Below are 27,891 nucleotides of genomic sequence, written 5' to 3' on the forward strand. Positions count from 1 at the left end.
TTGTAAGCAGTGAAAAGGTGTAGCTAAAATAACATGGATGCAACGTAGCACAAACATTAATTAAAGGGCATTACTGGGGGCAGGTTACTGCTTCAGACAGTGTCTGTAAATTAAGCTCCAACGCTGCTGGGTTTCTCCGTGCCTTGGCTGATAGAGCTGGGTATAGAGCGTTTTGCTGTGGTAAACAAATAAGCGAAATCTTGAAAACTTGTGGAAAAAGAAAGGTGTCAGAAAAAAAATGTAATCTTAAAAGATACTTTTTGAAGTCCTAGTTCCAACAAAATAGGAATTGAGGATGAAGTAACAATATTAGCATTTCGGTACATCTAAAATTTTGCACCATGTAGCATCCGAAGTGTTTCAGCACTTCACAAAACCATATCTGCTGCTAAAGGGGGTTTACACTGCTGCAGAAGTTTACACATGCATTAATACTCACACACATGATTACTCTGAAATCAATGGGATTGTTTTTCTGAATCAGTAATAATTAGGTAACAGTTAAAGAAATGATTCAGGGTGTCTGGATACAAAAGACTCTCAGGAAGAAAAATAAGTCACTTAAGTATGTGAAATGAATATGGGCTCAGGAGCTTTGCCTCAGGCTTTGTATTTGGAAACCTGCAAATCACAGAACACCAGATTAAGGTTGGCATGCAGAGCAATGCTAGGCTAGAGCCAACACAGAGGGTGGCATTTCATGAGACAGCTGGACCCATAAGGATACCTCATTGTCACTGGAAGGGATGTCTTGAACCCAGATGTGCTTTCCTTTTCCTTGTATTGCTGCTGATGCTCACCTGAGCATAGTCCATTAACTGTTCTTTCACAAAACTAACCTGAGCAACAAAACAGCAACAACACAACAAAACAGATTTTTGCTGGCTGAACTGACTAACAGCGCAATCAGCCAAGTACCAGAGGCGCTAAAAATGAAGGGATGGGACAACATGCCTAGGCAGGACGGGATAAATGCAAGACTCATCTTTTAGACAACAGCAATCTATTGCATCACTGCATGACTACCATTTAACCTTAGCCACTGCCTATTTAAAAGCTGCAATACCTTAGCTTTGCTACACTGGGATTGTGGAAACCTTTTCGTTATACTAAATATATGGTCCAAGCTCAGAGCATCTTAACTCCTACCCTTCCTAGAGCTTTGGCTATAACATGGCCTGGCAGTGATAGCACTTACTGGAAATACAGAGAATCCAAGCCTAGCATCACTAAGCAGGCTCAAACCCACACCTCCCAGTGCCTTGGAAAAAAACTCTTACCACTTAGCTTTGTGCTACAGGAGAAAGTTCACTCTTTCTCTTGAAGCTAGGCAAGAGAACAAGAAGAAATAAAGACCCGTGGGACACAGGAATAAAACAAAATTGAAAGGTTCTGCACTTCAGCTGCCGCTCTGCTGAGTTCAGTATTAGGTTCCAGCCCTAGCAGTCAGGACAATTTATGCATTTTTTTTTTAATAGAATGATAACGGGATAAAATATTGAAAGAATATCCTTGAGCATAAACCAAAACCTAGGTGTTCCTCCTCCCAGCTTCAACAGCTGGGCTGCTGCTGTACTGCGCCCCATGAACCTGCCATCCTTTACTCAGTTCCTGAACTGGCCAGCAGCCAGGTAGCATGGTCCTAAATCCTCTCAGGCTAAACATGGCTTTCCTGCTTTCTGAACTAACATTAACCAGCAGCCTAAGCCTTTTGTTAATAAGAAAGTAGAGTACACTGCACATCACAAATGCACAAAGACCTTGATACACATGAGGTGAATGCCATGAGTGCAAGATCTCAGTGCACACAATGAGAGCTCCCAGTCGGCCATCTCAGAGAACCTTTGCCAACTTCTGGACCATGTTCAAGCTTGGACAAGAAAACAGAGTTTGAAATGTGCAGGCTACAGGTTCACTCACTGGTGTTTCACAACTGGCTTACGCTGGTCTTTGCTGGTACAGCCTGCCATTGGTCCAACTCTCTTCTCCACCTCCAGCCTCTCGTTCCCTCTCCCACTCCAGTGCCAAATGTGTGCAGTCGGTTGGATCACGAAGCCAGTAAATAATGCTGGAAAACTAACACTGCAATGGTAACCAACTCAATAAAGTAATAATAACAAAAAGGAAATAATTTTCTGCCAGTTTAGTCAGCTAAACTAACTCATTGAGAGATGAAGTGATCACCACAGAGCATACAAAGCGAGCAGCAGAGGCAGACGAAAAGAGCTCCTTTTTGTTGCAGCAGACTGGTAATCAGCCCAGCTGTCCTGGAACAGCACTCTCAGACCACCTTGATTGTTCAAGAAACCAAAACACGGTTGGTTGCAAACACTGCTCCACAATTTACCTTCTCACCTAACTGCTCATTCCTACTTCTTACACTAGCCTGCTTACAAGTCACAAGGGGAGTCAGACTGGGGAATCAGACCAGGGTTGGAAGACGAACCATGTTTTGTTTTTTTTTTTTCTATAGATATGCTTCTTTAGTAAATTCACCATGCCAAGCATGCAGGCAGTTCTGCTGATGCAATGCAAGGTACAGAAACAAGTTGGCATGGTGCCTAAACCGGTAGAATGGCCAAAACATGATGGTGGAGCTGCAAGCTTAGATTAGGGTGGCCTGAGGCTCTTATTCAACAAAAATGATGCTGCCGTAGATCTGTAATTGTTAATTTCCTCAGGTTTCAATACCATAAAGTGCTACTTACAGAGTTCAGAGGCCTCCAGAATCAGGTGACAATTGATTTTTAATTATAGCTTTGAGTTTAAACAAGTTTCTTTTGCTCGTGGTTTTTCATTTACAACTAACTTCTGGCTCTCACTTGGGAACATTGTGCAGTGCAACTGATAGTTTTACAAAAACAAAAAAACAAGTCATCGTTATCTGTTCCTCACTCTTGCAGAAAGTACAGGACCATGCTTATTGCCAGCATGAGTACCAAGAATAAGCCTCAGATCTTCCATGGCCCACACTGGGACTGTGAGAGATAGGTGTTATCCTCTGCACAGCTGGATTCCGTGTTTTTTAGGCAAAAGATCACCATAAATCTCAGTGTTAAAAAGAAAAAGCTTACAGTGTTATTCAACAGCTCAAGTACTAACTTCTGGCAATTCAGACTATTCAAAGAGCTGTGAGTGCTAGATGTCTTTCAGCATCCATTGGCTAATAGCCAGAAGGAACCCTGGAGGTAAAGAGTATGCATTGTGTGTTACTATTTCACTTACAAACAGTAGAATAAGTCAGAATCATCTAGGTTGGAAGAGACCTCCAAGATCACCAAGTCCAACCTCTGCCCTAACACTAACAGTCCCCACTAAACCATATCCCTAAGCTCTACATCTAAACGTCTTTTAAAGACCTCCAGGGATGGTGACTCAACCACTTCCCTGGGCAGCCCATTCCAGTGCCTCACAACCCTTTTGGTAAAGAAATTCTTCCTAATATCCAACCTAAACCTCCCCTGGCACAACGTCACCAGGCACGTGGGAGAACAGACCAACGTGAGTGTTAATGCCAAGTTTCCTCTAAAGATATTACAAAAAAAATTAAAAGCCAATATTAAAGTTGGTGAGCTCCCAGCTCTGCAAACAGCAGAGAAAGAATCAAAGCCATCCAAAGTCCAAATCAAGAGAAGCTTTAAGTTTATTATTTACTTCAAAGCAAATATTTCGCCACTTTAGCACAGCCAAGCAGAGCCAGGCCACGGGCGCCCTTAAAACACTTAAAATCGCAGCACGTTTAGAAACGTTACAGCTCGAGCACCCTAGAAGTGAATTTAGGCAGGTGAATTTCCAATTTAGGAAGTGAATTTACGCAGCTTAAATAAATAAATAATTTAAGAAGCCCGGGCTACAGCGTGGCCGCTGGTGGTTGATGGAGCCGGGCTCCGCCATTTCACCGCGTGGGCAGCGCGGTGCTCTCCGCCATCCCCCCTCAGCCGGGCTGCGGGAGGGCCAACCCCGCCAGCGGCGGCACTGGGAGCAAGCGACACGCGTGGCTCCTAGGGGACGGCCTTCTGCGTAGGAAAAGAGAAAACTTACATCTGGCATGTCCTCGGGAATATTTTAGGAAACAGGCATTCTCCGCCGCGCCGCCCCGCCTCAAACACGAAATGGCGGGGGGGTGGGGTGACCCGGGGCGCGGGGGTTGATGAGAGAAAGGTAAAAACTGTGGCTTGGAGCCCCAGGACCCGGCACTTTAAGTAAGTTAGCTGAATGATACTTAGCGAAGATCGATATTGCTTTTACATCCTCTGAGCTGGAACGTGCTCTTATAACTTCAAGTACTGGACACGAGCAACCCTTCAGTCTATTTTGTTAAACTTGCTGCTTCATGAAACCAAAGATCGTTGGGCAACATTTAGTTCAATTTAGCATTAAAAATTGTGCAACAATACTGCCTGTAACAAAACCAAATTTGAGCCTTATGTTTGTTCCTCCCCTTTCCCCAAGAATTTGTGTGAAATCCTCATTGTTCCTTTAAATCAGCTTATGAAATATTGGTTTAATAAATATTGTTTGCATATTTAAGTGCACCTTTGCCCTTATTTTTTTTTTTTTAAGGAATGGTTGCATGAATAAGTACTCTAAAATGAGCAGTGCCCATAATAACGTGTTTTCAGATTGAACAACAAATGTGTCACAAGCCATCACTCTGGTCTTGACAAGATCAAAGGAAAATAGTTCACTTAATTCATCTGAAGATGACTTGGCACCTAATTGAATAAAGGTGTATAACTAAGATTGATTATTTATTTATATATTTTTGAACAAACATCTTGGAAGGGAGAGCAGGAATAGTAACTCCCATGGAGCTGTGGATCCTCATTTCTGCCAATAATAGCTTTTGCAGTTAGTACTTTGTGTTAATTTTTAGGGAGCCAGAGCGAAAGGTACATGCAATAAAGATACATGCAATAAAAATGTTCCCTGGCTTTTTTGTACCTTTCTTCATGGTTTTCCTGTAGGGATGGAGGCCTACACTGGTAGCGTTTTCAGTGTAGTTAAGCTTCTTTGAATGAATTAACTGAGTTTAGAAGGGTCCCTTTCCTGAGAGCAGCTTCATGGTACGGATTCCTCTGAGCCCACATGGGAGGTGTGATCCCTGCCTGTGACCCCTGCTTTTCTGTCAGAAGCCGCTAATATAGGCTAAGTTACACCAGGCAGCATTGCTTGGAAGGAGCGAGTTAGAGTTACATTGTGCTGAAAATATTTAAAACTGTGTTGTTATGGCAAGATAACAACGCTAACAGCACTATTCCTATGTAGAACATCTCTGCTTGAGTTGGGCTAAAATAACGCCTGGTCCGGACAGGACCATTTACATGACGGGAATCTAAAAGTAAAGAAATATTTTCACTGTTTACCTCATTAAATACCAGATATATTAATACCAGAAATTTAAAATACCATATTTTAAAGTAGTATCTAAAATATATAAACATTGGCACGGCGCGAAAGGTGCTGTTATTTGGAAAAGCGCCTCTTCAATACAACTGCTTCATGTTTTAATATTAATAAGTCAAGTGTTATAAAAGTAAGCAAACCGATGCAAAGATCAAAAACGCTACCTGAACAAAGTTGAGATTAGGGCCGACCACCTCTGAGCAACACGCTATAAGGAACAGCGCAGCTATTAGAGGGGCTTGTAAGTGGTTATTGAACCACACTGAAGTTGATGTCACAGGTAAAGATCGGAGGGATAATTTGACAGTCGCACATGGGTTTTGAGGTATTTTATTTTTGTTTTGTATTTCTTTTGTATTTATTTTCTTTTGTATTTTTGTTTTGTATTTTTGTTTTGTATTTATTTTGTATTTATGTTTTGTATTTATTTTGTTTTGTATTAATTTTGTATTAATGTTGTATTTATGTTTTTATTTTTTATTTCATTTCATTTCATTTCATTTCATTTCATTTCATTTCATTTCATTTCATTTCAGGTAAGCAAAGACCCTGTTATTAAGCCCCTAAGTTACTACTTCACGACAGCGGAAGAAAGCCCATGTGGGTAGAAGCGGCCTTTTGGAGTTGGGAGCCCTGTGTGCTTGTGGACTCGGGAGCGTTTTGGGCTTAGCGTTACACGGGGCGATTTGGCTGCGTACCTAGCGGAGAGCATTTCGGGGGGCAGCAGGCAGGGCGGCCGGCCTGGGAAGCGCTGCAGCGAACCCCCTGGCGGCAAGCCGGTGCCGGCAGCACCTCAGGCACCCCCTCTCCCTTCTCCGCTCCTCCTTTGTTCCAACTCCCCCTCCGCGGAGCCGGCGTGAGGCGAAGCGAGGCCAGCTCCCCCCCCCCCCCCTCCCCTTCCTCCCGCCCCACGCCCCCCTCATCCCCGCCCTCAGCTCGGCGCTGCCGCCTTGCGCTCTACCCACGGGGCGGCGGCGGCGGCGGCGGCGCAGGGGCTTGGCCCCGCTCCATGGAGACCAATGGCATCGCTCCCGCCCACCCCCGCGGGCCCGCAGCCCGGCGGCGCGCACGGCCGCACGCCTCAGCCCACCATGGCCCCGCCGCAGCCGCAGCCGCTCGGGCCGCCGGCGAGGTGAGTGCCGCCCCCCCTCACCCCCAGCCCCATCCCCCCGGCTCGGCCGCCATCGCGACGTGAGGGGGGGGAGTGAGGGAGCGGGGGGGGGGTGGGGGGGGCGGGAAGGCGCTCCCCGCTGCCTCAGGGCGGTTGGCGTTTGGCGGTTGGGGCCGTTACGGCGGTTGCGGGAGGGGATGGGGGGGGCTCGGCGCGTGCTCCCGGTGGCGTGAGGGGGGGGCCCGGTGGCGCGGGAGGGCGGCGTGAGGGGGGGGGGGTGAGCACACAACATGGCGGCGGGGGGGAGGGGGCGGCGGGCGCCGCCGAGGCACGAGACGGCCCCCCCCGCACCTCCCCCCCCTCCCTTCCCGGAAGGCGGCCGGGGCCGCCGCGGCTCGATGGTTGCGCAGCGCTAGAGCGGCGCGCGCTGCGTCACGGCGTTGGGGGGGTTGGGGGGGGGGTGCGAGTAGCCAATGGGGAGGCGGCGTGCGGCTCGCGGGCCTGCTGCCGCGGTGCAGGCTGGGAGCGCGGAGGAGCCCTCGCGGCTGGGCAGGAAGGAGGAGGAGGAGGAGGAGGGGAGGGGTGAGGGGGGGGGGGCTGTCATGGCGACCAACATCGAGGAGATCTTTCGCTCCTTCGTGGTTAATAAGTTCCGCGAAATGCAGGAGGAGCAGCAGCAGCAGCACGGCGGGTAACGAGACCCTCACCGGGTGGCTCGGGCCTAGCGCCGCCTCAGGCCTGAGGGGGGGGGGGGGGGGGGGAGGCCCGGGGCCCGTTTTCGCTTCAACATGGCGGGGGGGGGTGGAGGCGGGAGCGCGCGTTGTGCCCTGGTGAACGCGCACCCGGTTTGGCTTCACGGCTTCCCAGCGTTGGCCTCGCCTTCAGGGGGCAGGAGGGGAAAGGGCGAGCGCCTGTCCGACCCGTAATGCTCCTCTCCTTGCGTTTAACTTCACCTATTTTTTTTTATATATTTTTTATTTCATTTATTTTTTTATTCAGCCTTATCTCACCATCAAGCGAAAATCTGCTAGAGGAGATTGTGTGGGGAGTTGAGGAGCCCTTTTCCACTTCATACCTAAACCTCCCGGGGGCTGGGTCGTTTGATATACAACCAATACGTTGGTCGTATTTTTTTTTGCTGCCTGGTATTCAGTTGGCACGAGGCGTTCTGTCGCAACGAAGCGAAAGTTAACCGAAAAGTCAGCGTTTCGCTGACAGCGTGGCTTCTTCAGGAGGCTAAAATGTTACGTTGAAGGGCTGAGTGTAATAAGCGCGCATGAATTAAAAGTCCAAAAAGGCTCAAAATTGCTTGTATTATGTTGATATTTTTTTTGGTTAGTGGAAAGGTAGAAGGCCAGCCCAATGGTGACACAGTCCCAGCTGAGCAAGCCAACCCTTCAGATGACACTGTTGCTGGTGCTGGGAGTCGTCAGAATGATCAGATAGTGCAGAAAATAGAGGAAGTGCTCTCTGGAGCCCTTGATACAGAACTGCAGTGCAAATCAGGTAAATGAAAACGCATTTGGCAAATACGTTCTTGTTTAAGAAGGTTGTCGTAGTTCTTAACATCAAGTCATTTTTACAGAGACAAAAACATACTTTTCCATATTAATCCACTGAGCTTCATCTGACGAGTTGTGCTTATTGTAACGTTCATTAAGTATTTTTTTGTCTTCTGTGACTTACAACTACAAATGGACAGAGAAAGACATAATTGAAAAAATGATGTTGGTTAATACATGAAATCATTATTTAATATGGAAAAAAATCTTCTCTGTCCATTACAATAATGATATAATGTATAGATAATATCTATCTGCATAGAAAAAAATATTTGTTGATACATCTGAAGTGTTCTGTGCTTTATTCTTTATATACCTGCTTCAGGGTCTTGGTATTCAGTACTTATTAAGAAAGCTGGTACTGATATGGATAGAAGGACTGTTGTGTTATTTTGGTGTGGTTTATAAGATTATTTCTCAAAATCATCTATTAAAATTCAGAACTGTATAACTAACTGTTCTGTCGGAGTGAGATGCTCTGTCGTTTTGAAATTAATAATGTACTTACCTTAAAAACATAGTTACTTAGATTGCAGTCTTCCAGAGGTTAATACATTTTTACATAGCCATCTCACAGCATCAATAAATTACTGGATTTATTCTTCCAAAAAGTTGATTTTGAGTATCTCTTCTCATGGGACTAGTCTTTTCGCTAAAATTTCCAAATGGGGACAGTCACTGAGACGGAAGGGTGTCATTACTCGGCTTCTAATTTTTCAAATTTAGATTATAGGTGGCTGCTATGTTCTTGGTAAGTATAGTTCCAGATGTTTTTTTTTTTTTTAAGAGGCAGTATTGAAAACTTTGACAGAAATTTTATATTTCAAAGATGTTATTTGCAATGTTCTGGCATTACTGCTTTCTATTTGTGTGTAGTGGCTTGTTTTCCTTGAGCATTTCCAACAGTCTTTTACAGGTATGCCGTACAAGTAGCGCTTCAGGCTGGCATCTGGTTTGTTTCTATTTTTGTTGTTCTGCTGTAGAAGAATGAGACAAGTTAACATGGTAGTAAATATGTGAGAAATATTAATCTAGAAGTTGATAAACTTAACCTGTAGCAAATATTCGCGTTGTTGATGTGTAAAAGGAGTTAACGTTACTGTTAGTCAACAGGGATTATTTGAAACTGCTATGCAGAAAAGTTCATTTGACTCTGTTTGCAACTCTTTCCGCAATGTTGGTGGAAGTGCTATTTTTTGTTAAAAATATTATGTAGAAATATGTGAGCTCTTAAAGCTGCCCGAGATGTGTTTATAGGATGTTATTGCTCTGTGAATGATACTGCAATTGCCCACAGTTTTTGAATGATTTTGCCTTGTTTACTTCAAAGAGTATGCTTTGTGGTCACAGCCAGATTATAACTGGAGAACCCATATTGCTGCGCTGGCCTGTATAAGTGTAATCATTTAAGATAACATGCAGATTTTAATATATATCTCATTTGACAAAGGCTGCAGCAATTTACCTCTAGAAGAAAAGTTTTTTTCTCATGAAAACATGGGACTAGATGCAAAGAAGGGTAAGAACCTAACACAGCTTAAATTCATAAGGAAATGAGGTGTAGAATTAAAACGTGATTGAAATCCAGTTTTCCTCTTTATGTCCATGTCAGCGGCTGGCTGCCTCTGCAGTCATCCAAATTTATTAGTTTCCTGTTTGAAGCAAAAACTTCATTAGGTGCTTGCATATTGGCAGCATCTCACAGTAACTGCAGTCCAGTCTGAGCATCTAGTCACCTGCAAAGTCTTAAAGCCCCTTTGGAATCAGGAAAGTAGATGCTGCTTCCCCAGAGACACTTGAAGAACTTGATCAGTCAGTGAGAAACTTAATTAGTGAATATGCTTAGATCAATTCTAACACGCTCATAGTATTGGGCTCACTCAAGAGCTGCGGTGGTAAAACTTTTTAAAGCATACTAGAATGTAATGGGCTGGCCATATTTTGTATGCTAAACGTGCCACCACTTAGATCATTTGTCTGGAAAATGAGCTTTTCACTTCCATCTGTACCTTGATGTAGTTTTAAAAACACAAAACAAGTCTTCGGCCTCTTGGGAGAATGCACCGCCGAGTTGTATGTAGGTGGAAATTTATACAACTACTTCTTGGAAAGCGTCCTGTTCCCAGCAGGAGTGTGTTGCTGACCAGAAACAATTAAGCTGTTTGAAAGCAGAATTACTTATTTTCACTTACAGTGATTACTGAGATGAAAGGTAAGAGTGCAGAAGAGGGAGTGTATGCCAGTTGTGCATGGTAGTTTAGTGAAGAAGGCATGGGTGTTAAGTTTAATTTTTTTTGTACCTTTTTTCCATATACTTGGTTACTAGCCTGAAAAGATTTTTTAAATGTAGTTGTAATAATATTTACAAGGAAAATATTTTCTTTTCTAGATGTAGACAAAAATACTGTGAACAGTAGTACTCAGTCTACAAAAAGAAGCTCTACTGCTGAAGGTGAAGATGAAATTCCTAGGAAAAAATCAAAAAAGAACAAAAAACACAAAAGCAAGAAGAAGAAGAAAAAGAAGAAGAAAAGGAAGAAAGAGAAAAAGCATAAAAAGCAGCCAAAGGAGTCAAAGTTGAGTGCACGTCATGGAGAGCATGCAGACGTACAGCCTGCTGCTCACTCAATGCCAGAGAAATCAAGCTCCACATTGGCTGTACAGCACGGAGGACTTGGAGATGCAACTCTGGCTGTCCAGATGCAGCCAGAAGAACTGTGCTTAAAAGCAAGTGAGGGGCTTGATAGACAAGCTTTAGGACTTGTTTCCCATTTGAGAACTGATTCTCAGCCATCTACAGAAAATCTTGGAAGTGAGAAGGGGACTTTGTGTGCAACAGATCCTCGGTTTAATTTAGAAGGCAGCCAACAAAATGCTAGTATGACTCAAGCTCAAATTTGCACTAGAGAAGAACAAATTAAACAGTCTTATGGAAATGTTTATCCTGTAGCTGTTAATGTGAATGAAAAGGGTGACTTTTTCGTTACTGGAAGCAATGCTTCGTCTAGCATCCCATCTGGAGTTGCCAACAAATATGAACTTCAGAAAGCAGTTCTACCTTCAGAGATGACAGAAGCACTAAAAGGTACAGAGAGTGCTTTGAGACCTCAAGGCCCTGGGGAAGTGAAAGCTTTGGAATCTGAGGCCATGGAGGTGCTGGAATATTCGGAAGCATCTCTAAAATCTATGGCACAGGGAGGAGTGAAAGAGCTGGAAACGACTTCAGGATCTGTGTCTTTGACAAGTGATGTGACAACAATTCCTAAATCTGCGGATCTCGATACTGTGAAGGCAGCTCACATGTCTGTGGACATGGAAGAAGTGAAAGTAACAGGAGCAACTGCATTAGGGGGTGTAAGTAGAACTCTGGAACCAGCCCTGAATCCCCCAGTTTTATCTGATAACTTGAGAGTGGCACAGTGCAGCTCCATGGAAAGTTCAAGTGTCTTGGCAGCAGCCGTGGAACCTGTAGGTATGATGGCAGATATGAAAAGTAAAACAGACCCAGATGCAGCTTTGCAACATTCTCTTAAGACCCAGATGGAAATGAAAAGTGCCAAAATACTCCTAGCAGCAGGTGAAGGAACTCCTGATTCCGCAACAGCGTTCCTACAAGCTAAAGTCTTCACAGAAACGAGAGGCTTGACAGATGCGCATGTGGTTGCAGAGACAAAAGGCTTGCAAGCAACTTCAGAACCCGTAGCCGCTGTGCAGACTCTCATTCCCCGAACAGTTCCAGAAATCCAGATGGTGGAGGGTTTTCAAGGTCCACGAGCAACCATGGAAGTTGTGACAGGGACAAGAACAAAAGATACAGAAACAGGTCAAGCTACTCTGCAACTGGAAAATACGTATGCTTCAAAAACTTCTGAGAGTGAATCAAACATGAGAGGTTTGGAAGCAACACCCCTGTCTTTGCAGAAAGAAGAAATGAAAGGTCCAGCAGGAGTCTTAAGACCAATGACTGTGGTAGAATCAAAAACTTTAGGAGCAACTTCACCGTCTTTACAAATAGGAGTTACAAAAGCTTCAGAAGATTTAGGAGATCCAGAGTCTGCGGGCAGAGCTAAGATGAAAACTTTGGAAGCAGTCTTGCAGCCTGGGGCCCTTGTAGGGGCAATGGGCTTAGGAGGAAGTGTGTATTCTGAAGCCAAAACTGGCAGCACAGTCTTAGAAGCAAATTCAGGACGTCTGGCTGTAGAAGGAAGGTCAGAGAGGACTTCCGAATCAGTGATTGCACATGTAAGAAAGGAACCAGTTACAGAAATGATGCATGTGGCTGTAGGGGAGATGAAGAATTTGGAAGTAGCTACAAGTTCTGCCATTACACAAGTGAGAGGTTTAGACAGCTTGACACAAGTTGAGGCAGTTGCAGAGGTAAAAGGTGCAGAAGCAAGTTCCAAAACTTCAGGCTTAATACAGATGAAAAATCTGGAAATGGCTGTGGGATCTGAAACAAGGACATTAATGCAAGACCGGGGAACAAATTTGATACCTGAGGTAGAAGATATGAACAAAGCAAAAATGAGCAAAGAAGTAGTACTAGAACCTGTGCAAAGAGTAGCGATGAGTACTTCGGAAACAAATTTGAAACCTGTACACATGCAAGAATTGGGAGCAACTGTAGAATATGGGACTGGACATAAGCCAAGCGAAATTGAAACAGCAGTAGAATACAAGGCTATCAAAGCAGCAGAGTATTCCAAAACTACTCCAGGACCTTTGCAGGAGCAGAGAGGTGATTCAGAAGCAGTATTAGAGCCTTTGCCAAGAGCAGAAATAAGTATGGCATCAGAAGCAGTGACAGAATTGAGAAACTTGAAAGAAACTTCAGAATCTATGATTTCAACAGATGGGAGAACTCAGGGACCTACTGTAGAATATGTAATTGCAACAAGGAGGACAGGCACAAAAAAACTTGAGGCATCACTTATGACTGATGTGGAAGAAGCTTCAGAAACTGAGAAAGGAATGACAGCAAAATACTTGGAGCCAGCAGCAGAAGCTGGAGAAGTGAGGTTGTTGGAAAGGATGAAAGAATCTGCAACAGCAGAAGTGGAAGGTTCTGAAACAGTCAGAGGGTCTGAGGTACACATGGATGTCCAAGATCTGGAAACTTCACAAAAAGCTGCAGTGATTAATATCTTAGAGGATGCTTCAGAAACATTGACTGTAACAAAACAGCATTCAGAAGCTATTCCAGAATTCGTGCACACTGAAAAGCAGGAACATCTGCAAGCAGTTTTTGAAGCCAGACCTACTGCAGAAGAGGCTCCAGAAACGTTGAGTGCTACTGAAATGAAATCTTCTGAAGCAGTTCCAATAACCGGGGACGCAAAAGATCTGGAAACAACGCTGGAATGTGGAGTGGCTGCAGAAGCACAACGTTCAGAGGTGGGGCAGTGTCAACAAATGGAGGATGTGAGAGTTCCTCATCAGGCTCAGGAATATGACAGGCTTGTTGAGAAGAAAGATGCAGAGCAAAATCTAGCATCTGAACCTTTTGTAGCAGTAAGTGGTCAAGAGATTACTCCAGAATCTGTGTCAGCTTCAGAAACAGCTTTTAGTTCTTCACATTCAGCAGGGACTCCCGAATCCATGGACACAAGACAGTTGGAAGCAGCTCCGGCTTGTGTAGCAGAAACAAAAGATTTGCAAGCAACTCCTGTTCCTGAGACTGTTGTAGAGCTGAAAGACGCAGAAGCAGCTCCGAGGTCAGAGGCAGACGCAAAGGATTTGGAAGCAGCTCCAGTACCTGAGACTGTTCCAGAAGAAGTTCCAGTGCCTGGGGCAGAGGCAGGTCAGTCGGAAGTAATTCTGCCAGCTGAAACTGACAAAGAAGTGGCAGCAGAAGAGGCATCGGAAGCGAGAGATTCAGAAACATCTGATGTGCAGCCTGATGTGGCAGCACGAATGAGGGAGACCCTGATGAGGCTTCAGAAAGTTGAGAAAAGCAGCCATAGAAGCAGTGAAAAAAGTAAACATGATGCAAAGAAGCAAAAAAGGAGTCGCTCCAAGTCCCAGTCCAGGTCTAGGAAGCGGAAGAAAAAATCAAGGTCACGTTCTACTTCCAGGCGTTTGACCTCTAAAAGAGCACGTTCTAGGAGCAGAAACTATTCAGATTCCAGAAAAAAGCATTCCAAATCTAGATCCCGGTCTGTGGAGAAGAGAGAGAGAAGATTGTCTTCCCGGAGGTCCAGGCGCAGACGTTCCAGGTCGTCTGACCGCTACAGGTCTAAGTCCAGGTCCCTGGAAAAGACCCGAAGATCTGGGCACAGACGTTCCAGGTCATCTGACAACTACAGGTCTAAATCCAGATCCATGGAAAAGAGAGGGAGCAGATTGTCTTCCAGAAGATCCAGACGCAGACGTTCCAGGTCTTCAGACCGCTACAGGTCTAAGTCCAGGTCAGTGGAAAAGAGAGGGAGCAGGCTGTCCTCCCGAAGGTCCAGGCGCAGACGTTCCAGGTCTTCTGACCACTATAGGTCTAAGTCCAGGTCAGTTGAAAAGACCCGAAGGTCCGGGCGCAGGCGTTCCAGGTCATCTGACCGCTACAGGTCTAAGTCCAGGTCACTGGAGAAGACCCGAAGGTCTGGCCGCAGACGGTCCAGGTCTTCAGACCGCTACAGGTCTAAGTCCAGGTCGCTGGAAAAGACCCGAAGGTCCGGCCGTAGACGGTCCCGGTCTTCTGACCGCTACAGGTCTAAATCACCATCGGTAGAAAAGAGAGGGAGCAGGTTGTCATCCTGGCGATCCCGGCGCAGACGTTCCAGGTCCTCAGACCGCTCTAAATCTAGATCCAGGTCTTCAGAAAAAAGAGGGGGCAAAGAGTACTCATGGAGGTTCAGGCATAGAGGGTCTGGTTCCTCTGATCGTTCAAAATCAAGGTCTCGATCTGTTGAGAAGAGGGGTCGGAAGACGTCTGTAAGAAGATCTAAACGTCAGCGCTCCAAGTCTTCTGACCGCTACAAGTCTAGATCCAGGTCAGCAGAAAAAAGAGATCGAAAGCAGTCGTCACGGAAATCTAAACGTCAGCGCTCCAAGTCCTCTGACCGTTACAAGTCTAGATCCAAATCAGTGGAAAAAAAGAAAGAGTCCTCCCGAAAATCCAAGCGTCGTCGCTCAAAATCTTCTGAACGTTACAAGTCTAGGTCTAGGTCTGTAGAAAAAAAGCGCAAAGAATCTTCAAAGAAATCCAAACGAAAGCGTTCCAAATCTTCTGACAGCGTTAAGTCAACATCCAAATCTGTAGAAAAAAGAGAGAGTAAGTTATTGTCAGCAAAGAGCAGTAGCAAGCATGCAGAGTCTTCTGAACATCCAGAGTCAAACATGTGTCTTGACAACGTACATGGTCCTGAACCTTTCACAAGTGAAGGCAACTCCAAATCTTCTAATGGTCCCGTGTCAGCTTTGTCTCTTGAAGGCGTAAATGGCCCAGAGCTGCCACCATCGTTAGAAAGTAGATACTCCAAAACTTCTGATGAAAAAACAGCAGATTTGCAGTCTTCTGCGGTGTCTGAACATGGTAGCTCCAAAGCCCCAGATGACCAGGAGATGAGATCCACATCTGTTGAGAACACAGAGTCTTCGGAGCTTTCTGTAAGACTTGAAAATGGATCAGCCGCACCTTATGGCTCTGACTTAGGATCCGTGCTAACTGAAAAAGCAGCAGCTCTGGAATCTTCATCACCACCTGAACTTGCTTCCTCAGCATCCAAATCAACATCCTCATCTGTTGAAAATACAGAGACAACTTTAACAGAATTTCAGCTTTCCACGTCCCATGAAGATGAGTCAAGATCTACATCCCTCAAAGAAATAGAGGGTCCAGAGCCTCTTCCGACACTTGGAAGTGGATGCTCTTTACCTTCTGATGATTGCGAGTCCTCTGAAAAAATCGAGGTTCAGGGGTCATCTGTGATGTCTGGAAGTGTTCTTTCTGACGTGCCTGGCGATCATGAATTGAGACACATCCCTGCTGAAAAAGCAGAGCTTCAGAAGTTTTTGCAAGTACCTCAAAGTGGATCTTCCGAGTTGGCTGACAGCACTGAGTCAAGGTCACTGTCTTTTGAAACAGAAGTTCAGAGACCTTTTTTAGCACCTGAAACTGTTCAGTGCTCTGAGTTCCCTGATGCCCGTGAGTCAACCTCCTTGCCAGTCGCAAAGGACCAGATGCGGGAGCCTTCTCTGGCTTCTGATAATGGGTCTTTGGAGACTCCTCACAGACGTGAATCAGCATCCAGCTTTGCTGCACAACCTGAGGAACTTCCATTGACATCTGAAGGTGGGTCCTTTGAGGCACCTGATGGAAGAGTAAAGGCTTCACATGCTTCCCTGACGTCCGAGTGTGGTCCTGTTGAGATCACAGCTGACTGCATTTCAACTTCATCTTCTGCAAAAATGCGGGAAGTTGTCTTGACAACTGTAGGACAAAGCTGCCAATCTTCTGAAGCTTGTGAGTCCAGTTCATTTGCTGAAAACATTTTCGATGGTCCAGCATCTTCACAAGTACTTGGAGTTGGCTGTTTTGGGTCTTCTGAAGTAAGTGAATCACAATACCTGTCTGCTGGAAAAACTGAGGTTACAGAATCATTGGTGATGTCTAAAAGTGAAATTGCTGTGTGCCATGATGGCCATGAGTCAAAATACAGTTACTTTGAGAAAACAGAAGGTTCAGAACTATCAGTGGCTCCTGAACATGGGTGTTTTATTTCCCCTGAAGGCTGTGAACTGACATCCACTGCAGCTGAAAGACTGGAGACGCAGAAGCCTTCTTTTCCACTGGAAAGTGGATTCGTAAAGTCCACTGATGCTTTGGGATCAGTAAGCACACCTACTGAAAAACTGGAGGCCACAGTGCCTTCTCATACATCTGAAGGTGGGCTTTTCACATTGCCCGATAGTCATGACTTGAGAGCTGCCCAAACCGAAGAAGCAGAAGCACGGAAGTCATCTTTGTCCTCTGAATTGAGGTACATTGCATCCTCTGATGGACACACGTTGAGGTCTGCCTCTGATAAAGAAACCCAGGTGCAGGAGCCATCTCTGATACTGGAAAGTAGATACTCTGTTTCCTCTGGTGTTCATGAGTTGACACACACCTCTTTCAAGAAAGCTGAGGTAGAGGATGCTTCACAGATACCTGGAATTGAATACAGAGTGGGCCTGCATGGCCCAGAGTTGACATCAACCCCTACTGAAAAAACAGAGGTGCGGGAACTGTATCTGGCTAAAGAAAGATGTTCAGTGTCTGTGGAGAGCCAGGAATTGCTGTTGCACGCTTCTGAAAAGACTGAAGTGCAAGAGCCTGCTCTGACACGTGAAAATGAATGTGCTGTATCCTGGGACCACCAGGAACTGAGGTCTAGCTCTCCTGAGAAGGTGGAGGTCCAGGAGCCTTCTGCAGTACCTGACAATCAATATGCTTTGTACTCTGAAGATCAGCAATTGCAGTCTTCCCTTGCTGAAAAAGCAGTGGTGCAGGAGCATTCTCTGCTGTCTGATAATGAATATGCTCTGTCCCCTGAGCGCCATGAGATGGCTGCCAGCCCTGCTGAAAAAGAGCTGCAAGAACCTTCTCTGACATCTGACAGTGAATATCCCACGTTCCCTGAAGGCCAGGGGGTACAGTCTACCCTTGCTGAAAAAGCAGTGGTGCAGGAGGCTTCCCTAATACCAGGTAGTGAATATGTTGCATCCCCCGAAAGGCAGGAGTTGTCATCTGCTGTTGAAAAAACAGAAATGCAGGATTGTTCTGTGCTGTCTGAAAATGAATACGACGTATCTCCTGAAGGCCGTGATTCAAGATCCAGCCATGTTGAAAAAGAAGAAATGGGGGAACACTCTGAAACATCTGAAAGTGAAAGTTCGATGTCCTCTGATAGCCAGGAGTTGCAATCTACTGTTGTTGGAAAAACAGAGGTGCAGGAGTTGTCTCTGTCTGAAGGTGAATGTACCATGTCTCCTGAAGCTCAGGAACCACATTCCAGTCCTGAAAAAGCAGAGGATAGAGAACCTTCTCTGACGTATGAAAATGATCATGCTCTGTTCCCTGAAAGATATGAACAAAAATTGACTCAGGCTGAGAAAACAGAGGATAGGGATTCTTCTTTGACATCTGAAAATGACCATACTTTGTCTTTTGAGAGCCAGGAGGTAAGATTCACCTCTGTTCAAAAAGAAGAGGTGCAGGACTTTTCTCTAACACCTGAAAGAGAACACGCAGCATCCCCTGATGGCCAGAGGCTGAGATCCCTCACCGCTGAGAAAGCAGACAGACTTGAACCTTCAATGTTAAATGACAGAGCTTCCATGTCCCCAGATGTTAGTGACTTGAAATCCGTCCCCGTTGAAAAGATGGATGATGAAATGCCTATACTGCCTGAAAGAGGACGCTCCATGTCCCCTGATGGCTGCAGTGTGAAATCTGTGCCTGGTGAAGAAACAGGGGATCTTGAGCCCTCCTCAACATCTGAATGTAGACGTTCCGCATCTCCATATCATGACAGCCATGAGCCGAAGTCTCCCATGGAGGAAGAGGCTCTAGAGTCCTCTTTGACTTTTGAACATAGGAGATCTGTGTCCCCCGAGGGCCACGACCAGAAATCCCTCATAGATGAGGAAATGGAAGATCGAGAGGCCTCTTTGACACCTGAACGTAGGCGCTCCACATCCCCTGATGAGCATGAGTCAAGGTCTAGCGGTGGTGAAGAAGCGGAGTATTCGGAACAACCATTGACAACAGAACGCAGATCCTCTGTGTCTTCTGATGAACATGAGTCAAGGTCTACAGCTGGGGAAGAAGCAGAGGACGTGGAACCCTCCTTGACAGGTGAACGAAGAGACTCCACGTCTTCTGATGAGCGTGAGTCGAGGTCCACCACAGCTGAAGAAGGAGAAGATCGGGAGACCTCCTTGACAGCTGAACGTAGAGACTCCGTGTCTTCGGATGAGCATGAGTCACGGTCTACTGCTGGTGAAGAAGCAGAGGATTTGGAGCCCTCTTCGGGAGGTGACCATAGACGTTCTGTGTCTCCTGATGGACGTGAGTCAAGATCAACCACTGGTGAAGAAGCAGAGGACCGTGAGCCCTCCTTGACAGCTGAGCGTAGACACTCCACATCCTCAGATGAACATGAATCAAGATCTACCACTGGTGAAGATGTAGAGGATGCAGAACCCTCCTTGGCAGCTGAACGAAGAGACTCCACATCCTCAGATGAGCATGATTCAAGGTCTACCACTGGTGAAGAAGCAGATGATGCAGAGCCTTCCTTGACAGCTGAACACAGACGTTCCGCATCCCCTGATGGACGTGAATCAAGGTCTACCACTGCTGAAGAAGCAGATGATGCAGAGCCTTCCTTGGCAGCCGAACGAAGAGACTCCACATCCTCAGATGACCAGGAGTCTACTGCTGGTGAAGAAGGTGAGGATATGGAGTCCTCTTTGGCAGCTGAAGACAAACACCAGGAGTCTATGCCTCTTGAGAAGTCAGAGGGACAGGACTCCTCCTTCATGTCTGAAGGCAGGCGTTCTGAGTCTTCTGAACGTGAGAAATCTAGGTCTGAATCTGTTGAAAAAATATCTGACAAAGAGTCTTCACGAAGATCTAGGAGCAGGCGCTCTCCTACTCGCCAAATGAGCCGATCTGTATCTGTTGAAAAAGTGGCAGACAAAGAGTCTTCACGGAGGTCTAGACATAGACGCTCCAGGTCTGCTGCTCGCCAGAAAAGTAGATCCACTTCTGTTGAAAAAGCAGCAGACAAAGAATCATCACGGCGATCCAGGCGTAGACGCTCCAGGTCCACTGCTCGCCAACTGAGTCGGTCAACATCTGTTGAAAAACCAGCAGACAAAGAGTCTTCACGAAGATCTAGGCGTAGACGCTCCAGGTCCACTGGTCGGCAGAGGAGTCTGTCCAAATCTGTTGAAAAAGCAGCAGACAAAGAGTCCTCACGGAGATCCAGAAGCAGACGCTCCAGGTCTTCCCAGCGCAGATCCCAGAGATACGATACGGACTCTCGCTCTAGACGGAATCGCTCCAGGTCTGTAACGCGGCGAAGAACATCAAGATCAAAATCTAACCGTCGCTCTAGATCTAGCTCGTTGTCACGTTCAAGGCACAGAAGGAGGAGTAGGTCAAGGTCAGCATCAAGAAGGCGGCGTTCTTTATCTAGAGACAGACGCAAAAGATCTCAGAGAAATAGATCAAGATCTGCTGATAGAAGAAGGAGAAGATCAGACTCAAGGGATCGTAGGATATCCCTCAGATTACGGAGCAGGAGTCGAACACCTATCCGTCAAAGGCGATCAAGGTCAAGAGGAAGGAGACGGAGTTCCAGTAGGTCACCAATTCGACTGCGCCGATCAAGGTCTTCAGGGAGAAGAAGGGGTTACAGCAGATCACCTGATCGCCGTAGGTCCAGATCATCAGAAAGATTTTCAAGCAGGTCACCTAAACGTCTTACGGACTTAGGTAAGTGATAACTTTTATTTTTAGTGGTTTCATAATTACACAGTACTTTGCTTGTTTACACAGTCGTATTTTAACACATCTCTGTAGCATTCATAAGGAATTTATTGAGGTCATTTTGTGCATTATATTTAAGCAGTAACTTTGAGAAAACATTCATGTTGAATCTGAATCTGCACTTCCCATTTGGGTGCAAGTGCATTTAAAGCAACGATACATGTATAAAGTTTCTATATATAAATATACTTCAAGGCTTTTATGCAAAGGTAGTCTGCTGCAGTCTTGAGGAACACTGTTCATTGCAACTATTGGTAAAGGCCAAGTAGTCTCTAAGAAAGTTAAGAATTTCTAGTTTTCTTGAGAGCAAACTGGGAATGAAAGAACATGCAAAAGTAAATGCCAGCTGGGGAGTTAGCTCTGTTGTTGGCTGTAACTTGTTTTTGTGTTTCTTTTACTCTTTCTTGTCTCTTTTCCACTTTTGTATCTGATATTCAAAAGCTTTGCTATAGTAAGAGGGAGGTTGTTGAACTATCAACCAAATGCGTGATATGGAGGATTGATGGGCTATGCTGCACGTTTTTATGGGCTTGAAAATGCAATTTTTTTCTTGATTTTATGCTTGAATCTTGAGGTGAGATTAGTTGTCCTGTGATTATTTCTACTACGATTGGATTTTCAGATACTCCCAGCTGAAATTAACATACTGAATTATACCCTAGCTTCCTAGTATAAGTTAACGTATTTTGTGTTCTTAACAATATTAAATTAATAATAAAATTGATGTAATTGGCTAGTTTCTAGCTTGCTTACTTCAGGTTCGCTGTGTTGGTAGTGGCTGTTCCCTGGGGTTTTGTAGGTTGAGGTTTATTTGCAAGCAAGCCCTCAGACTGCTAGGGTATGATACCAATTGGTGCAGATCTTGGTCCAACATTGATTTCCATACTGTAAGATTTTTTTCAGTTCTTTTTCTTGCACTACTTAGAAACGAGTAACACTCTAAGCACCAGGTTTATGGCCCTAAACTTTGTTTCTCATGTGGTGTGAGAAACCATGCTTTGCTTTTTGATGTGGCTATGGACTATGTTCCTTGCTGTGGTTGCATGCATGTTAGTTATTCCTGCTGGAGTTTTGGTAGGTTAATGTTCAAAATGTAATGAGAAGTGAAACTTAAGCTTGCTTCTGAAAATACTGCCAAACCCAGCTGATTTGAAAGTAAGAAAAAATCCTAATGAACCTACATCACTTCTCTGTGACTGGAGGAAGAGAGGCCTTGTAGTTCCTTTAAATCATAAGTTTCATAAAGAAACATCTCATTTTGAGATGAGCTCTTGTGTAGTAAGCTCCATTTGTGGAACTTAGGATTTTTTTATTTCTGTCTCAAAAAAGTTAACATGAATGCCCCAGAGAAGTATTAGAACAGAACATCATTTTGTATAAAGCGTCCTTAGAGTCTACCTTGATGCTCTGATTATGCAGCAAGCCCATATATATTTCTATTGCTTAAGTAGTAAAAGAATGTTACCCTTTCAGGATTTTTGTTAAACTTTGTTTGCAGAGGTAGTGGCAACTTACTTACTTGCAAGCTGGCAGATCAAACAAGATATACTTTATTTTCATTCCCTGTTTCTCTGATGCACAGAGGGGTTAACTTTCTTTGTTTGGACTTTATTTAGTTTGCTAGAAATGCTTATTTATTACTAAAATATCAGGATTTTTAAAAAATCTTGTTTTTTGTTTTTTAATTATGTTTTTTTTTAGACAAGGCCCAGCTACTGGAAATAGCCAAAGCTAATGCAGCTGCCATGTGTGCAAAGTCTGGTGTTCCTTTACCACCAAGCCTGATGCCTATGTTATCTCAAAAGAAGGACGACAAAGCCAGTCAGAAGTCGTCAAGAGATACACTGAAGGAACTCACTGAGGTAAGTGAGAACAACAATGCTGAACTTGAAAATAAGCAAGCTATTTTTTTTGACTGCTTGGTAAACTGCTCTGGGCTGCAGTATGCCTATAGTGGTTATGTATTACTAGGTCAGACTGCCATTGAATATAACATGGGGATGTGTTGTGCACCTGGCCAACCTCAAAATATTTCAGAAGAAATCTGCGATCTTTTAGAGCTGTTGCTTCTGGCTAGGTTTCTGCACTACTAGTGGAATTGAGGCAGTATTAGTAACTTAATTCCTAGGTTTTCCTGTGTAGTAGTTTCATGAATTTATAGGCAATTTTTTTATACAGTGAAGACCTTTCGGATTGTGGGATGCCAGACAACCTTGTAGCCCTTGGCACACATTCTGAAACTAGCTAGTTTTACAGTTTTCTTCGGATTGGATTTAACAGTTTGTCTATTCTGTTTGCTGCATGAGTGATACTTGTTAATATGTGTAAGAAGTCAAAGTAAATATACTGGTAACGTTTCTAAAGGATTTTCTCAGATTATACCTCCTACTTTAGAGAAGCCAAATGTTCTTTGTAAAAGTGTTGTCCATTTTGGTTGAAAGGTCCAGGCTTATTCACAAATGTTATTTCCCCTGACTTTTTTTTTCTTTTTCCCAGAAATGCAAGAAGATTGCTCAAAGCACAGATGATGTGATAGTGAATAAGCCTCATGTTTCTGATGAAGAGGAGGAAGAACGTCCTTTCTATAATCACCCATTTAAGCTCAATGAACCCAAACCTATTTTTTTCAATTTAAGTGTGAGTACTTCTGTGATTTGCAATGATGTTGTTTGACCCATTTAGCATCATCCTTTCCCATTGTTTCTTTGTTCTCGGCTTAATTACTGTTCATATCCATGTTCGTTTGATAGTGGGAGTTTACCCAGCGTTATCAGCTTGCGTGGGCTCTGTTTGCCTCTTGCCAGAGGAACCTATCAGAGATTTGTGTGGCCTATTAAGATATTAGCGAAACCTTCTAAGGAAAACAGTCTCACAGGCTTATTTTGCTTAGATACCCGTGTTGCTATTAAAAAACACTAGAAACTGAAAAGGTTAAAAACTACTTTCTGTATAGATAATAATGTAGAGCTTTTTATCATCATATGGGTATTGCAGATGCTTTTTTTTTCTTCCCAGAATTTGCTTTGAGTTTGATATCAGTAAGCAGGATGACTGTTTTGTGAAAACTAAGTACTAATACCAAGTGTGTATGCAGTATGCTATTTCTCAAAGACATGTTGCAAGTGTTATGTTTGTTCAGGTTCTAACTTTTTCCAACTTTTTTTTTTTTAAGACTCCCAGCATAAAACCAGCACCACCACCACAACCAAAAAATCAGGTCAGCCTGTCGAAGGAATTTCCTGTTTCATCTGGGTCTCAGCATAGGAAAAAAGAAGCAGATAGTGTCTATGGAGAATGGGTTCCAGTTGAAAAAGGCAAAGAAGATAGCAAGGATGATGTTTTCCCCAAACCATCCATTGAGGTAAGGAAGGGAAGGAAAGCGTATACTTTAAGAAAAAAGAAACCGTTACCTGGTCAGTCTGGTGCCAAACTGCAGCCTGCGAAAAAAAAACGTGCGCATAGGTAGTATCTTGCACTCTAATAAGCTAATTAGCTGAACTGCTGCAGTCTCCGGGTTTGCTCACCGTGTTCGTTTGAGCAATGATGAAAGCATCCTGTACCCATACTGTGTGCTTTTGTCAAGTAGCAACTTTGTTGTCTCAATAGAATTGAAACTTTTGCTTGAAGATTGAAAAGCAAGTTTCTTACCCAGTTTCTCGGAAGGGTTGTTACCCAAAGTTGAGATTTTAATAAAAGGAGTAAGAAGTAAAATTGTCCTACCAATGTTAGAGCAATAACATTGAATCGGAATGTAATCCATTAAAAATAGATCTGAAAGTAGTTTTTAAAACTGCTGTTTCATTGGATGTATCTACTCGTTTTTTCAACTTTATAGTCACGTTTTCTTATACAGTTGTCTTCCATATGGCCTTCTAAAGGAAATTTCAATTGTATGTATAATAAACTGAAAAAAATATATGTTTTTCCCCTTGAGATGTCTTCAAAAGGATATTTTGTTGGGGTTTTTGTAATTAAGTAAATTATTTAAGATATTTCTTTTTTTTCCAAGTTGATGTCACTTTATTGCATCTAAAGACTTGTTCTCTCATGCCTTTCAAAGCAAATAAATAAGAAAGCCTTGCTTTCGATTTCTGATTAAATCATTTTTCACCTTGGTGCATTTTGTTTTTCAATGATTTTCTAAGATTGTACAATTCACTTCCCAAAGCACAGTTGGTATTTTCTTCTGTGTTTTTCACAGCACCAAAATCCGTGAATTTAACACATTCAACAGACACTTTTATTGTACACCCTAAAGGCGGAGTTTGAGGGTCAGGCACTGAAATTCGCTGTTGTCTCAGTGTAGATATTAACTGCTGTCTGGTCTGTGTCAAGAACCACTACTGAGCCAAATGCTCTGAACTGTTTGTACAGAATATTGTTCCCAGTTATAAGTGTATGTATTTTTTTTAAAAAAAGCCCACAGGGTAGGAATGTTTTAAGCTAATACTTGGCCATGTTTTTACCAGGCGGTAAAAAGTCTTCAAGTAATTAATGATAAGCTTGGTTCAGGCAAGCTGTGTAGATGTCCACATTCAGGTTGCCAAAGACAGGAGGCATTTGACAAATGGGGCTAGACAAGCACTGATGGTTTGTGTATTGATGATGTATAAGAAGCCTTTAAAAATGGCATTGGAGTAAATATATTCAACATAGCTTTCCTTTCTGTCACGTGTATCCTTATAAATGCTTGTAACCATTTTGTCTGTTTATATATTTTGTAAATAAATATTTTCATTTGCATTTACCTTAACGTGGTTTGTGTTAAGGGTGATTTCGAGGGTCAGTAGCTGACAGCAGAACATACCCATTCCATTGTGTTTGGCAGTCCTTAATCTTGAACTATAGGAAAATTCTTGTAAGAGCAGGATCCCTGTATGTTTCTCCAGGGAGTTTGAAAGGTAACAGAGTGCTTCTCTGCTTAATGTTATGACTTATTTTTTTTTAAATGTTATGGGACTGTTTATGGATGAGATATGCTTATTATGCTCAACAGAAGCAGATAAGCTCCCTTGCTGCTAGAGTAAGGGTGGTGAGGGAGCATGCTTCGATCTTCAGGAGGTTTGACATACAATTTACCTCCATTCATATTGCTTGCTTGCTAATTTTGGTATGTGCTTGTCACAATTCTGATTCAAGTCTGTGTTGATACTAAAAACAAACATATAATTGGTTTTATTATCTTTTTGTTCAAGTCACAGGATTAGTTACGGTTTTACGCAGCCTAAAATGGCCCTGCTAAAATATTACAAATTACATTAACACCCTAACACTTTATTAAAACAGTTGTTTGTGGTGGTACAAGATGGAGGAAAAAAGTCATGCCTCTATTAATCTGAAGTATCGGCATGCGTGTAGATGCCAGGGAAGCATAGAAGGAACAAGTTATGTTTGAAAGCTTGAAAGTACAGAGATAAAATGTTGGATTTAAGTTTGGAATATACAGTGGTGACTATTATGCAGAGAAGCCCTCTTGATCTAAAATGCAGGAAATGCATTTAGTGTATCAGTGGACTAACAAAGTGTGTCACAAAATGCTCGTCTTTGTTGTCAGCTTCTTCCTGCTTGATTCAGTATTTGTGTGTGTGGGGAAAATGTTATGAAAACTCAGGATTGGAAAGGCAAAACTCTGACAGAGAATAGCATGCTGAACTTGAAACTGTTTTACTTGACTAAATAATAACAACTTTTCATACTTCAAGCAGAGATTTTTTTTTTCCAAGATCCAAAGCTGCCATCGCGTGTCTTGACATAATACAAAGCCATGCTGGTCTCCAAAATGGTGACTGACCATGTGGGGAAAGTGTATGGGAATTCTAACTAACCAGGGTATCTACTAATAGGCCCCAGTCCGGTAAAGCACTAAAGTACACATGTATGTTTAAGTATGTGAGTGGTCCCAATGTGATTTCAGTGGACTACTTGCATGCCTATGTGTATTGCTGGATTGAAGCTTTTGGTGAGTAGAATAACTTTCATTTATCTCCTGAACCAGTTTCACAAACAAAACTTTAAAGAATTGAACTGTATAAGGGGGAACTTGTTAATGCAAGACAGTGTATATTGCAAACAAATGTTCTTTTGCAGACATAAGTATTGTGTTGAGTGATTGATAGAAAATCTTTTAATTCTTCTTATGCCTTGTTTATAGTCTGTGTTTTTGTCATCTGGGACAATACATAAACATTGAAGTCAGTTTCATAGACTCTTTGGACTTTATGGGATTTTGAGTCTGTCTTGGTCAATGCCAGATGCTTTAGCAACATGATAGGGAATGATACTCCTGGAGGAAATACTTTTTGACCTGAGCTGTAAAAAAACAACAACAACAAAAAATCACCTTCCCCCATCTTAAACTAAGATTTAATAGCCAGAATACAAAAATAATTGCTATGTTGCATGTGATTGTAGACTTTATTTGTCTGCCTGTTACTGTTATTTCAGGATTTACTAAATTCTTGATGTGTCTCTTGTGGCAGAGATTTTCTGGGTTAGCTATATTCTTCTTTCAGCAGAATCAGTTTTAAATTGGTTTTGTTTTTTTCCACTAGCCCTTTATTCTAGTATAATGCGAGAAGCTGAGGTTGTGAGATGCTGGCTAATATTAGATAAGTCTGTTGTAATACAAAATACCAAAACCAAACAACAACAACAACAAAAAAACAAAAACAAAACACAAATACAAAACACCTAATTTTTGTCTATGTGCCATTTGCTGTTTTGGTTATTCGGTTTCTTCCATAATTTAAACAGATCCAACCCTTTCAGTCTCCTTCACATGCATGTGTTCAACTAAGTTTCACGTGTCTCTGAATATTGTTGTTTTTATGCCTTCAATCCATAAAGGAGATAGCATTTGAAGCACAGGTACTTATATAAGAGCTGTATACTAGCCATAATCTATGTTCTAACATACCAAAATGTTTTTTTTTATTGGCTGATATGCACACAGAGCAGAGTTTTTCATTGAGCTTCTTTGTTCCATATTTTTACCCAGATGATTTTGGTTATGTGGGAGATTGTTTGATTTTTTTCATTAAATTTTATTCTGGTTTAGCAGCACAAATATAAATAATCCTTTCCAAAACAGTCAGTATTGTGAACTACGAGTCTGGTTTCACTTCTATGCATTTTTTTTTTATGCTGATTATTAAGCAGTAAAGCCAAGTTCATGGAATGCATGTGATTCTTGCTGTAGTATAGCTTGAAGTTTTAGTGTGACTTAATAGGGTACTCATGTAAACAGCTCTATATGAAGGCCTTTGCCTATTTTTTGTTTT

At 43.3% G+C, this 27,891-nt stretch overlaps 2 protein-coding genes across 10 annotated transcripts in view; one reads left to right on the forward strand and one right to left on the reverse strand.

Annotated features, from left to right (window-relative positions):
* The window catches only part of GART (phosphoribosylglycinamide formyltransferase, phosphoribosylglycinamide synthetase, phosphoribosylaminoimidazole synthetase), a 38,339-nt gene extending 34,140 nt beyond the window's left edge, over window positions 1–4,199 (reverse strand). The window contains exons 1-2 of one of the 6 annotated variants that reach the window (XM_072026585.1): window positions 4,042–4,080; window positions 1,921–2,082 (exon numbers count right to left, since the gene is read on the reverse strand). Coding sequence is in view for 3 of the 6 variants with exons in the window: in XM_072026594.1 (XP_071882695.1) it covers window positions 1,921–1,970 (50 nt within the window). In the remaining 3 variants the exon portion in view is untranslated. Of the gene's footprint in view, window positions 1–1,920; window positions 2,083–4,041 lie in introns of those variants that run through there. The other 5 variants (XM_072026594.1, XM_005013826.6, XM_072026590.1 and 2 more) reach the window with 5 other exon arrangements.
* A 1,923-nt stretch (window positions 4,200–6,122) lies between these two features.
* The window catches only part of SON (SON DNA and RNA binding protein), a 37,184-nt gene continuing 15,415 nt past the window's right edge, over window positions 6,123–27,891 (forward strand). The window contains exons 1-6 of one of the 4 annotated variants that reach the window (XM_027449158.3): window positions 6,331–6,538; window positions 7,857–8,023; window positions 10,469–20,557; window positions 22,313–22,473; window positions 23,108–23,248; window positions 23,784–23,972. In XM_027449158.3, coding sequence (XP_027304959.2) covers window positions 6,426–6,538; window positions 7,857–8,023; window positions 10,469–20,557; window positions 22,313–22,473; window positions 23,108–23,248; window positions 23,784–23,972 — 10,860 coding nt within the window. In that variant the 5' untranslated portion in view covers window positions 6,331–6,425. Of the gene's footprint in view, window positions 6,539–7,051; window positions 7,209–7,856; window positions 8,024–10,468; window positions 20,558–22,312; window positions 22,474–23,107; window positions 23,249–23,783; window positions 23,973–27,891 lie in introns of those variants that run through there. The other 3 variants (XR_011804494.1, XM_027449159.3, XM_072026540.1) reach the window with 3 other exon arrangements.

The sequence above is a fragment of the Anas platyrhynchos genome, chromosome 1 (assembly GCF_047663525.1).
Source record: "Anas platyrhynchos isolate ZD024472 breed Pekin duck chromosome 1, IASCAAS_PekinDuck_T2T, whole genome shotgun sequence".
NCBI classification, from domain to species: domain Eukaryota; kingdom Metazoa; phylum Chordata; class Aves; order Anseriformes; family Anatidae; genus Anas; species Anas platyrhynchos.